At 34.9% G+C, this 11,446-nt stretch overlaps 1 protein-coding gene across 1 annotated transcript; it reads left to right on the top strand.

Annotated features, from left to right (window-relative positions):
• The first annotated feature begins 711 nt into the window (after positions 1–711).
• LOC125059315 (kelch domain-containing protein 3) lies at positions 712–4,422 on the top strand. Its single transcript, XM_047663689.1, has 6 exons — positions 712–1,211; positions 1,345–1,810; positions 1,958–2,165; positions 2,305–2,478; positions 3,234–3,339; positions 3,947–4,422. The coding sequence occupies exons 1-5, from the start codon at positions 972–974 to the stop codon at positions 3,301–3,303; spliced, it is 1,158 nt and encodes a 385-aa protein (XP_047519645.1). The 5' UTR covers positions 712–971; the 3' UTR covers positions 3,304–3,339; positions 3,947–4,422.
• Positions 4,423–11,446: the final 7,024 nt, after the last annotated feature.

An 11,446-nucleotide genomic window follows, 5' to 3' on the forward strand; every position in this document is an offset into this window, starting at 1 on the left:
TGAAATGTAGGTAAGTATATGAATTACTTCTGTTTCGGGTCTCGAGGCAATATCACTGAGTATTAACGGATTAAAGTGTTTCAATCGAAGAGTTTTAGATAAGCACATGTTTTTATTTCGTTTCTATAAGTAGTTTTAAAATTTGGACAAAGATGCCGAGTTTGTAATATCTACTTATGGGCTATGCGACAGTTTTAAAAAAATTGTTACCATGTACTTACCTTAAATTTCTCCATCAGCAACAACACTAGCTACCATAATTGTCAACCATAAGCCACCTACAGCTTATTTGTGAATAGTTTGTTTATTTATTAGAGAACAAACAGATACCCCATAATTTGAAGACGTGGAAGTGCTCGTTAAGTTGACAACATTATTACGTCATTACAGTTCCGCAGTAATCATTTTGATACGTCTTAATGAGAAAAAATACTTTTAATATGTTAAACTTGTATAATATATAAATTAAGTGATGTAGCAAATTCGCATAACCGCCACACCGCGCCGGTTCTCTTGGAGCACAGACTCTGCCAACGATAACCTTACAGATTTCTATTCTGTGATAGATTTTCTTTAGTCATTGGTCGTACAGACTACAGCGTACTCGATCACTGTTGTTCTACGAATTACGAAAGACTAGGCGGTATGGTCGAAGACTATAGCCTGCGCCATGGGCGGAAAAAAAATCGATCACTGTTGTGAGTTGTTGTAACTTACTTGTAACTCGTCACTCGTGTTACCTACGTCCTTTTCTGAGCATCGTAGAGTAAAAACAAAACATAACTAAATGATAAATGTAAAAGTATTTTATTTAGATGGTTTTATTACTAATTAAGTTGAGCCAAGGAAACATTTCAGTATAGCTAGCTTGATTTATACCGTTTCATACAGATGAGTTAGCTAGTTCGGGAAAAATAAAATATGTTGAACTCATAATAATTAAATGTGAACTTAACGGTTTAACTAATAAAATGTATTGGACTTTGCACACTAATGGTGGGCCTCGGAGGGTGAATCACGCAGCAGCCCTGGTTGGTGACAAAATATACTCCTTTGGGGGTTATACTTCATTGGAAGTATACCGACTCTGGGACCCAATGTCAGTTCATGTTTTAGACACAAAGGTATACAAATGGGCTCCTGTAGAATATGACGTGATAGGAGCACCATTCCAGAGGTATGGGCACACTTGTGTCGCATATGGAGACAAGGTAAGGTTTAATATTTCACATATAGACAACCTACAGTTTGTTTTATAGAATTGCTTAAACAACCATCCACAATTAAATAAGTATAGTTGAAGGTGGCAACATATTTATGATAAGGATACTATTTTGTTTCCAGATTTATCTATGGGGTGGACGTAATTATACTGCACCTTGCGACAAAGTCTATTGTTTTGATACTGAGGAATTTAAGTGGAGCACTCCCCTGGTATCAGGCAGAATACCTAATGGAAAAGATGGTCATTCAGCATGTATTGTCAACAATAAAATGTATATATTTGGAGGATTTGATTACATTACTGATGAATATACAAACAACTTGCACTATTTAAATCTACAAACTATGGAATGGTGTTATGTGTGTGCTAAAGGGAGTCCTCCAAAAGGGAGGGATTTTCATACTGCATTGGCATATGGGGATCGAATGTACATTTTTGGAGGCAGATCAGAGTTAAGAAGGCCACTTATTAATGATCAAGAGTATTACTCTAATTTAGTCTATTATTTTGATACTGTAACAGAAACATGGGTAAAAGTTAAGGCAAGAGGAATTAAACCAGATGGAAGGCGGAGTCATTCTAGTTGTAAGTTACCAGGTGTTGCCACATCCTATTGGTTATATAAATTTTAAAAAGATACCAATAAATTGTGATAAACTTTCAAGACCCTTTAATACCATTCAATGATAAAATAACACAATAAATTGTTTATAAAACTTTTGAATATTTCAGGGATACATAATGATTTTATGTACATTTTTGGTGGGTATAATGACAAAAAAAAGACACATTACAATGACATACATCGATATTCATTCTTAAGTAATCAATGGGAATTTATTAATGTTTATGGCACACCACCCTGTAAAAGAAGACGGCAGGTGTGTATTCTCTATAACGACAAATATAGTGACAAAGTATACCTATTTGGAGGAACAAGGTAACTATTGAAATATTTTATTTTTTTATGACTGAAAGTATCAACTAATCCTACATCCACTACCAAACTGAGAAAACAAAACATAAACTAATTATTTATTTGTTATATAAAATCTATATATTTTCTCCTTAATTTTTAGTCCAGTAGACAATGTGCCTGTAGAAACAAAAGATGATGAAAGTGAGGATGAGGAAAAAGTTTTGGATAAAGATGACCTTCATTTGCTAGAATACTTACCATCCCTCAAAGTACTTTGTATTATGTACATAACCAAAAATAAAATGAATACTGCAGAGCTTCCAAATGATTTATTGTAAGTTTTTCTTCACTAAATTTGTTCTCTATAGATCTATCTCTATATAGATGATATTCTGCGCTTATACAATATCTTGATTGTTCTGGGTTGGAAAGATAATATAAGAATACAAATCAATGATTGTTCTGGGTTGGAAAGATAATATAAGAAAATTATAAACTATAATAATAAACTAGACTGTGACATGAAATTTTATATGTATACCTACTAGCTGCCCGCGAACTTTGTTTCTCCTTAATGTAAATTCGCTTAGCTTTTTTTAGTACATACCAACATGGAACATTTTGCTATGCTACCCCAGAGACTGTTTGGTTTTCTGTAATGAAACTTTTTAGGTTTTTCTGTGCTTTTCTCTATATAAACCTCGGAGTTCAAGTTTTAAGATTTTAATTAACAAATCAAAAATAGGGGTTGATCGTAGAGGGGTGAAAATAAAGGGTTGTATGTGTTTTTGTATGCTGTATCATAAAAAAAATAAAAACAAAATTTTATATCTAAAAAATAAAAATTTAGGTTTTTGAAAGATAGATAGTAGCCGATGCTTTGACTTACTTGATGCATAAAAAATTTCATAAGAATCGGTCGAGCCGTTTCCGAGGAGTACGGGAACGAACATTGTGACACGAGAATTTTATTGCACTCAACATGTCGAATTAAAATAATATAAAATTCACTTCTATATCCATTATAAAAGTTATTTTTCAACATATGTACCTGCTTTATATTTACTATTGCACTTGCGTTTTTTACAGAGTCGATATTCAAATAATGACACAGCCCAACAAAATAAGCAGTCCTATTGAAGAACTAACGAATTTGTAAATGTAATAACTTTGGATAATTCAAAGGCCAATTAAGGTAATGCCTGTTTGTATAATTGTTTTATGGAAAAATTAAGCCATTTGAGTTTAGCTTGCATCATCATACTCAGCATTTTTGAAGTTATACTTCTTTAGGCGCGTTATGAAAAATTGATGAGAGTGAAAATTAACAGAATGAAGTTGCCCACGGAAGATGCTACGGCATTGGACATAATTTAAAAACAACATTCGAATAATAATAGAATTTATGTTACACTTAATGTAAGAGAATAATACTAAATATTTATTTATTTAATTTTTCTAATGTAAACTGAACTTTATTGACTATAATGACTCCTTTTCCAGTCTTTGATTATTTAATTGCAATTAATTATTTGCATGCAATTAAAAACTATTTTTTAATAATGCCAAAGAAGTATAACTTCTTACGCGCATACATAAGTGCACGCACCCTTTTTTTTTAATTTAATTACACTTAATGTACACAAAATTCAGAAATTGAATCATGTGAATTGCTCTTTTTAATGTAGCTTCACGTTTAGTATATTTTTCTTCCATAAACTAAAATAAGAAAGGTTGTGACGTTATAAATTAATTAGATATAAGTTTTGATTTGATTTTATTAATATGAGTATTTTGTGTAGTCTCACATCCCTGAGGTCGTTGGGTCGAATCACAGCTGTGCACCAATAGATATTTCAGCTGAGACATCGACACACAAGCACACATGTCAAGCACAGAAGGGTTTAAGAAGATTATCAGATATAGAAATCAAGAGGTCAAGAGTTGTAGCGCCACAGGTTTTTTGTTTATGTATAGACGCTGGTTTTATGATCTGTAAATTTTTATGTTTGAAGTTTGACAATGTTCTGGTTTTCCAATATGTATTAGACCGTGATCTCAAATTTAGTCACAGTTAAACCTCAATTAAGTTCTCTTACACTTTAGGGGCCGTTCAAGTATTACGTAAGTATATTAACTGCAATTTATCCCCCCCCTCCTCTTGTCATTAAAAGTAACCGAAGTTCTCAAAAATAATAGAACATAAACGCTTTAATTTTTTATAGAAATCCTCGAAAATGCATTTCGTCTTCAAGCATAGACAATGTGCGAGTAATAATTATGTGTAAAAAGTAAATAATTACTGTTGACGTAATCACCAAATAAGAAATAAAGTCCCCCCCACCCCTCTATAGTACTTACGTAATACTTGAACGGCCATATTTAAAACACCAGGGACAAAAAAATATTTATACTAATATTAAAAAATATATATATTTCGTTGAATTACGTTTAAAATGGCATATTGTTAATAATCACTTATCTCTTAGCGCCTTCTTCATAAAAACTAAATCACTCTGTCTCAGTAGAAAGAGGACTTTAGGGAGCGTTCAAGTATTACGTAACGCAATTTTTGGAGATTATTGACCCCCCCCCCATGTAACTCGCCGTAACGTTTTTCAGTACCCAAGTACAGTACTGTACCCAAGTATAATAAAACGTTTCGTGACCACCTAGTGACTCTTCAGTTACTATTATGTGGTGTAAGTCGAAAATAATATTAACAATAACGTGTAATTCAATCCCCGCCCCGCATCGTAACGTTTTACAAAATGACTCCCCCCCCCCTCCCAAAATTCGTTATGTAATACTTGAACGCTCCCTTACTTGTAGAATGCAATAAGACTGATTTATTTATTTATGTATTAAGTATTTATCTAAAATGTCTCTATACATAATTGTATAGTCCGTCAATATGATGGTGGGGCCCTAAACGAAATCACTTTCTGACAAGCGCGACCACTTACGCCATAAGGATTTGTATGGAAATGGTCACGTGACAAGCCGCATTAGATAGCCGTTAGTGGGTTACGCATGTTGCAAAGTGATTTTGATAATATTAATAAAAAAATATTTAGTACGGACAATTCAGACCATTATTGTCTCCGATCCGTGGATTTTCGAGCCACAAGGAAGATTGTTTTATAACTTTGAAATTTTATTTTTTTCCCTTATTATAGGTTAGCGTTAAGGTTTATTGTACAATGCAAAACAAAGTCCATAACTGTCTGAAAAATAGACTTATTATTTAGATTTTAAGTGCTTATAATATAAAGTTGGTGGACACAGTTTCCGCACTTAAGTCCGTTGTGCTTAAAGTCCAGGCTAACTAACCCAGCCTAGCTCCTTCCAGAAGCACAGAAGCCTCTAGGCACGTCGCAGGCTTTACTGTTATAGCCTCTTTATCCATAAGTTAAATTGGAAAAATTTCACCGTTGCAGCTCTCCACCCGCGGAGCCCTCAAGTCGGGGACGTCACTTGCTAAGCAAAGGCTACTCCTTCGTTATAGAGCCAGCGCGTAGAAGGCAGACGCGTCCGCACGCACAAGGCAGTACAGCCTTGCGATTCTGTAAGTCACTTTTCGAACTCACACAGCGGTTTTCGCATCGGCGGTCGCTCTCAAGTCAGAATCGCAGGGCTGAGCTGTTCGCATCACCAAGCGATGACGCAAATTCACCCCGAGTCCCGTATCACGCCCCCCCCCCCCCATTCCTCCACACCCCGACTCTCGCTAGGTAGCCTGCTTAAAGGATACTATTATAGGAGTTGTGTTGTGTGCTGGGCGCAACTGTAACCGGCTCACTACGCTACTCGACCTCCAGGACTCTTTCATCCACCGGTTAATGGATACCCGGCACAAACACTCGGGAGGTCATTTACAGTCCACTGTACTGTCATTTTGGACGATGAACTTGCAAGGAAATGACCTCGCCATCCCTTCAATAGTTCGCTTGGTGGTTTTTGTTGCGTCTATTAACGTATTAGACCAAGAACAGAGTCGGCAAACCTCGGGAAGGCTAGTCCAACCTTGCCTTGGGAATCTCAACGACTTTCACTACCTCTAACGCCACGCCTCTATCAGAAGGATGTGGTTAGGTAGGCCTGCGTCTATGCTACCATGCGATGCAAGCATGTCGTGCTGGGGACCGTAGGAGCATAGGCCCAGACCCCCCCCCCTAAATGTGCTTTAAGTGTTTTCAAAGATTATATTAATTCCACGGAATATAATTAGCTCGTTAGTAAACGTAAAATTGTCTTCAAACGTTTTGAATGTTGTGATAAATCTTGATCAAATCAATATTAGTACAGGCACATAACAAATGCTATTTTTTATTTATCCTGGTAATCTAACTGTTAAAACGTCCGGTTACCACATCTTTTTGTCGTAATACATATAGTTTATTTCTTATTTTTAATAAATTATTGAAAAAAAGTTGTATTTTTTTACCTTTCACTAGCGCATGTGCTGGAGATGCAAAGAGAAAAATAGATATAGTAAAAGTTGAGTTAGTTAATCTAAGAGCAGTAAAGCAGTGGCTTCAGCGTACGACTCTCATCCCTGAGGTCGTAGGTTAAATCCCTGGCTGTGTATCAATGGAATTTCTATCTCGACCGGTAAAGGAAAACATCGTGAGGTAACGGGCAAGTCTCAGACCCAAAAAGTCGAAGGCGTGTGTCAGACACAGCAGGCTGTACACCTAAATGCCTATTGGATTAAAAAATGATCATGAATCAGATACAAAAATCTGAGGCCCAGACCTAAAAAGGTTGTAGCGCTACTGATTTGTTTGTTTATTTAGTTAACCTGAGACTATAAAACGATTCATTGTCAAGACAGCGCTAAGTGTGATGTACCTATGTCAAAATAATTTTGGAATACGAGAGAATGTCGCTATTTTAAAACAGTTTACAAACAAGAATCTCTGTAAAGGACATGTTTAAAATATATTGTAACGATTTACTAAATACGGACTGCAGTCATCAAATAGCGGCAGTAATATTAATATGGGTTTAGTTTAAATACTCATAGGAGACCTTAACGCAATGCTTTCAAGTCAGGAACAAATCTTGCTTAAACCCACCATCGAAAAAATATAACAAAATTTTACGATATTTATTTTTTCTTGTTCTCTCCGTCATACGATAATGAGTTACCAATTACTAGCGCATAATGTTCATTTTAAGATAAGGGTTATCGCAAAATATCTTGTTAGCCTTTGCCCGAAAAATATATAATAATATCATGTCATGCTTTCACCAGAGTTGTTCCGTACCACCAAGTCTTTAACTGGTAATTGTTAGAAGTAAATGAATTCGAATCGGACGTCGAGGCAGAATGCCAAATTCCACCCGTATCACCTCGACGTCCGTCGTTCCACAAGTGAACGCTTTTTAACGCAGTTTTTGCCGTGCATACACTATGAGGAACCAACTGCCCACTGATGTATTTCCGAACCAATTCGACTTAGGGTCCTTCAAGAAAAGAGCGTACGAATTCTTAAAAGGCCTGCAGCGCACTCGCGAGCCTCCTGGCCATTGAGAGTGTAGATGGGCGGCGGTATCACTTAACATCAGGTGAGCCTCCTGCCCGTTTGCCCCCTGTTATATAAATAAATACAGTTATTAATGATATTAGTTATGAAATTATTAAATAATTGTCTGGTTTGGTTTCTTCTTTATAATTAATTTACGATCATATTTTTATTTGTTACTTATTGTCGAAAAGTCAAATAGTTTACCAACTTAATTCCGTTATTCAACAAAATAGCACTGCATTTCCTATTTAGATTCTAGACCATTTCCATTCCCGCTGAAATCGGAAAACTTGATGCTTTCCCGGTAAGTATTTCCACGTAGATTAGTTTATTTATTAGTATTGCCTGTTATTGGAAGTAGGTACATATTTATACTAACTCAGAGGTAGGTTAAAATTTGATGAAAGTAAGTCACAAGTGAAAAACAGTGTAATACAACAAGCGGAATGAGGGACTGTGCATATATAGAACTTTGTTTCTGTGTTCGCAATTGTCGCTGATACTGTGAAGAAAAACGCATCCAGGCTTAAAAGTCGACAGGAATAAAAAGTATAAATGAAAACAATTAAGGAATCTAATAGGATTGAAGCTATAGTGCTTTTCATGAAAGAAGTCCCGCGGTGATTTTTGGAACTAAATTTGACAGGTCGGCAATGTTGTCATTCGTCGATGTTATCAAGTTCGTTGGTTGTGGTAGATTTTTGTGAATTTTTAACTAGCTTAGTGCATTTTGAAGATTGATTACAATGCCAAAAGTTGTAAAATGTTCGGCTCGAGAAATTATATTAAAGGTGAAAGAGTTCTGTGAAGCGGAACATAAGAATCAAGGTGTTTTAATACCACTTAAACAATGTTCGGAAGAGAGTTGCCGCCATAACAGGTACTTTTTAGAGTTGCCATTTAATTTTTTTTTGCTGTATTGATGGGACTTTTATGATCTAAATTCGTTTTTGCGACAAAATTGAACAAATACATAACGTGATGAAACTAGGTAACTGAAATTAAAATATATATTACATAAGCATTATAAACTTAAAGTTACTATTATTTTTAAATGTTCATAATTTAATTGCAGGTGTGTCAGAGAAAACTGTAACAAGAATTACAAACGAAGGTATAACAGCGGCGTGTATTTTGAAAAAAAATGTGACTTAACAATTATGCATTAAAACTCTGAATAAAAAATTGTATTGTTTTTCTTTACCCTATTTTCTTATCTTTTCCCTGTAAGTAGGTAGAACACCGCTAAAATAAGTAAATAAAAATATACTTTTTACATAACAGAAATATTGTTTCATCGAAGTATGCAAATAGTATTATTTGATAAATTACATCTGCTAAATGTAAATAAAGTAGGTAAATTTTTTACTCATAAATGGCAACATTACGTCATGCGATTGCAGCGCCGCGTCTGGGGGACTTCTTGGGATGAAAAGGACTATACCTTATTTCGTTAGGCACAGCCTACAACTGATTTTCAAGATGAAAACAATTTTGTTAATAATAAGAAAACCTCTTTTGACCTAAAGGTTGTAAAGCCAGGTCATAATATCCCAAAAAAAAAACCTCTTATGAACTGTCATTATATCTTATTGGATTGATAGAGTAATCTTATTTTTTATTGTATGGATCGAGAAGTTTAATAAAATTACCAAATAAATAAGCAATACATGAGAAACTTTGTAGGCTAGAAACGGACCTCCTCTCTCTTAGAGTAGTTATAGCATAAACGCCGCCCCGGATTTAGGGGATGCAAACGGTGCTTTAGCGGGGCTATTCCACAAAAGAGGGACGAGTCCACAATAGAGATTGTAATAAAAAAAAATACTTGGTTTCACAATAAATGATTTATTGGAAAACTGGTTTAAAATTCCATTCTATTTGGAAAATTATTGACCTCTAAACTTGGCATTGCAAACCCGAAACTCGTTTAGTAGAGACTGTTTTTCACGTAAAGGTATTTTGAAACAGACAAAGTAAACACTATGTTGCTACAAATATAGATTTTATGAGATCTTGGAACAAATCAAATTTATGTTTCTAGTTGCAAGAAGTTTTAAAGTGTATTACTTTTAGGTGTGCCAGTAAATACTATTGCTTGTGAAATTCATTCAAAGTTTACTGATGGACATATTATGCCCTAAATATAATAATAATCTTTATTAATTTTTCTCACTAAAACTTAGTACATAAACAAGTGACAGTTATAAACTATTATAAATAAATATTTGTCTTTCTTCCATTTAGGGAAAATGCTAGTTAGTGTGAGACCGATGCCTGCTAAAATTAAGGGTACCTGTGTTACAGATCATCAGCCTCCACCACTTCGGATCGATAGAAGGTCTTAAAAAGTAGAGAAAATCTCTAAAACAATCATTATTACATAGGCTTCAACGTAAAATAATAATATGTAAAGTATCGTTTGAATTCTCCTAACTTTGTTGGTTATTAAAATATGTATATGTCGGAGAGATATATCGTCAGACAATCGATATGTACATCCACATTAGCAGGCTTAATAGGCGTCACGTGGGAAAAGTGCGAGCACTAAAGACACGAATAACCATCGTACAGTATTTAAAATAGATGGATTCCTTTTAACAATACAAATAACACTTTAAGTTTAAATTTTAACGAGCTGCGGGTTCAGGGCGCCGATCTCACTTTTAATCACAATCTACTAGGCCCAACTCGGTCCAATTCTCAACACCACAATGCTCCACTAGCCGGCAGACCTCTAATGGCCGATTTACATTATCTTAGTGTTTAGGAGAGTGCTTTAGGATAGTACTTTAGTTGAAACATGTAAACGCTACTTGCTTTAGTACGGTCAAAATAGAATCGCTTTTTATTTTTGTTTCAAGTGATACCCCCCCCCCGCCCCCCCACCCCCCCCCCCCCCCGAGTTCTTCCCTCGTTGTGTGTAAACACGTTATTTAGTAAAATCTTTAGGAGAGTGCATAAGTGCCGCGAAACGCGTGCGTGTTTTTTTATTTTTAAAGATGGCTAAATGGTCGGAAGATAACTATCAGATTTGTGTCTGAATATGTTGTTCACGAATGTTTGTGGAACGTTAAAAACAATTTATACAAAAACAAACAGGCTAGGCATTCGGCATACACTGCCCTAAAAGAAGCTATTTTATTTATTATTTATATTTAGTTTATTTATTTCGAATAAAATCTCGTCTTCTATTTGTTGCATTAGTATTTTGCGTAGAATAGAGCGTATTTGCCGACGTCGTTGCGCGTTCATTGTGGCGCTGTAATGATACTCTACTGGAAGAAATGTAAACGTTCACTCGCAACGCACTAAAGCACTAAAGAACTTGCCTTTCAACTTGAACTAAAATACTCTCCTAAACACTAAGATAATGTAAATCGGCCTTAAGGTTCCAATTTTAACTGTTAATTACATTTAAAGACTACAATATTAAAACTACGCTGTAAAAATTGTGAGTAAATATAAAGCCATTGTTAAAACTTCGTCTTTAAAAGTAGTTGTCCAAAGAAAATCTTCAGTAAGGTTTCTATGCATAAAATGAGCTAGAAGCCGAGCACCGGTAGCGAGTTAAAAACAGCCACAAAGTTACGCTAAAATTGTCTTTTCTTAACGTAAATGCATTGACAACCTGTGTTCATGGTAAGTTAAAGTATCCATAATTTTTCATAACTGAATATTTTTAACTTTTTATAAAATCTCACCATGCAACACATTATGTTTTATACATATTCATTGTTTATATTATAAAGATACAGTGAATTTGTA

The sequence above is a fragment of the Pieris napi genome, chromosome 19 (genome assembly GCF_905475465.1).
Source record: "Pieris napi chromosome 19, ilPieNapi1.2, whole genome shotgun sequence".
NCBI classification, from domain to species: Eukaryota; Metazoa; Arthropoda; class Insecta; order Lepidoptera; family Pieridae; genus Pieris; species Pieris napi.

Coding starts and splice junctions, on each gene's coding strand:
- LOC125059315 (XM_047663689.1), top strand. CDS start 972: ATGTATTGGACTTTGCACACTAATGGTGGGCCTCGGAGGGTGAATCAC. Junction 1,811..1,957: donor AAGGCGGAGTCATTCTAGTT/GTAAGTTACCAG, acceptor TGAATATTTCAG/GGATACATAATGATTTTATG. Junction 2,166..2,304: donor TACCTATTTGGAGGAACAAG/GTAACTATTGAA, acceptor CTTAATTTTTAG/TCCAGTAGACAATGTGCCTG.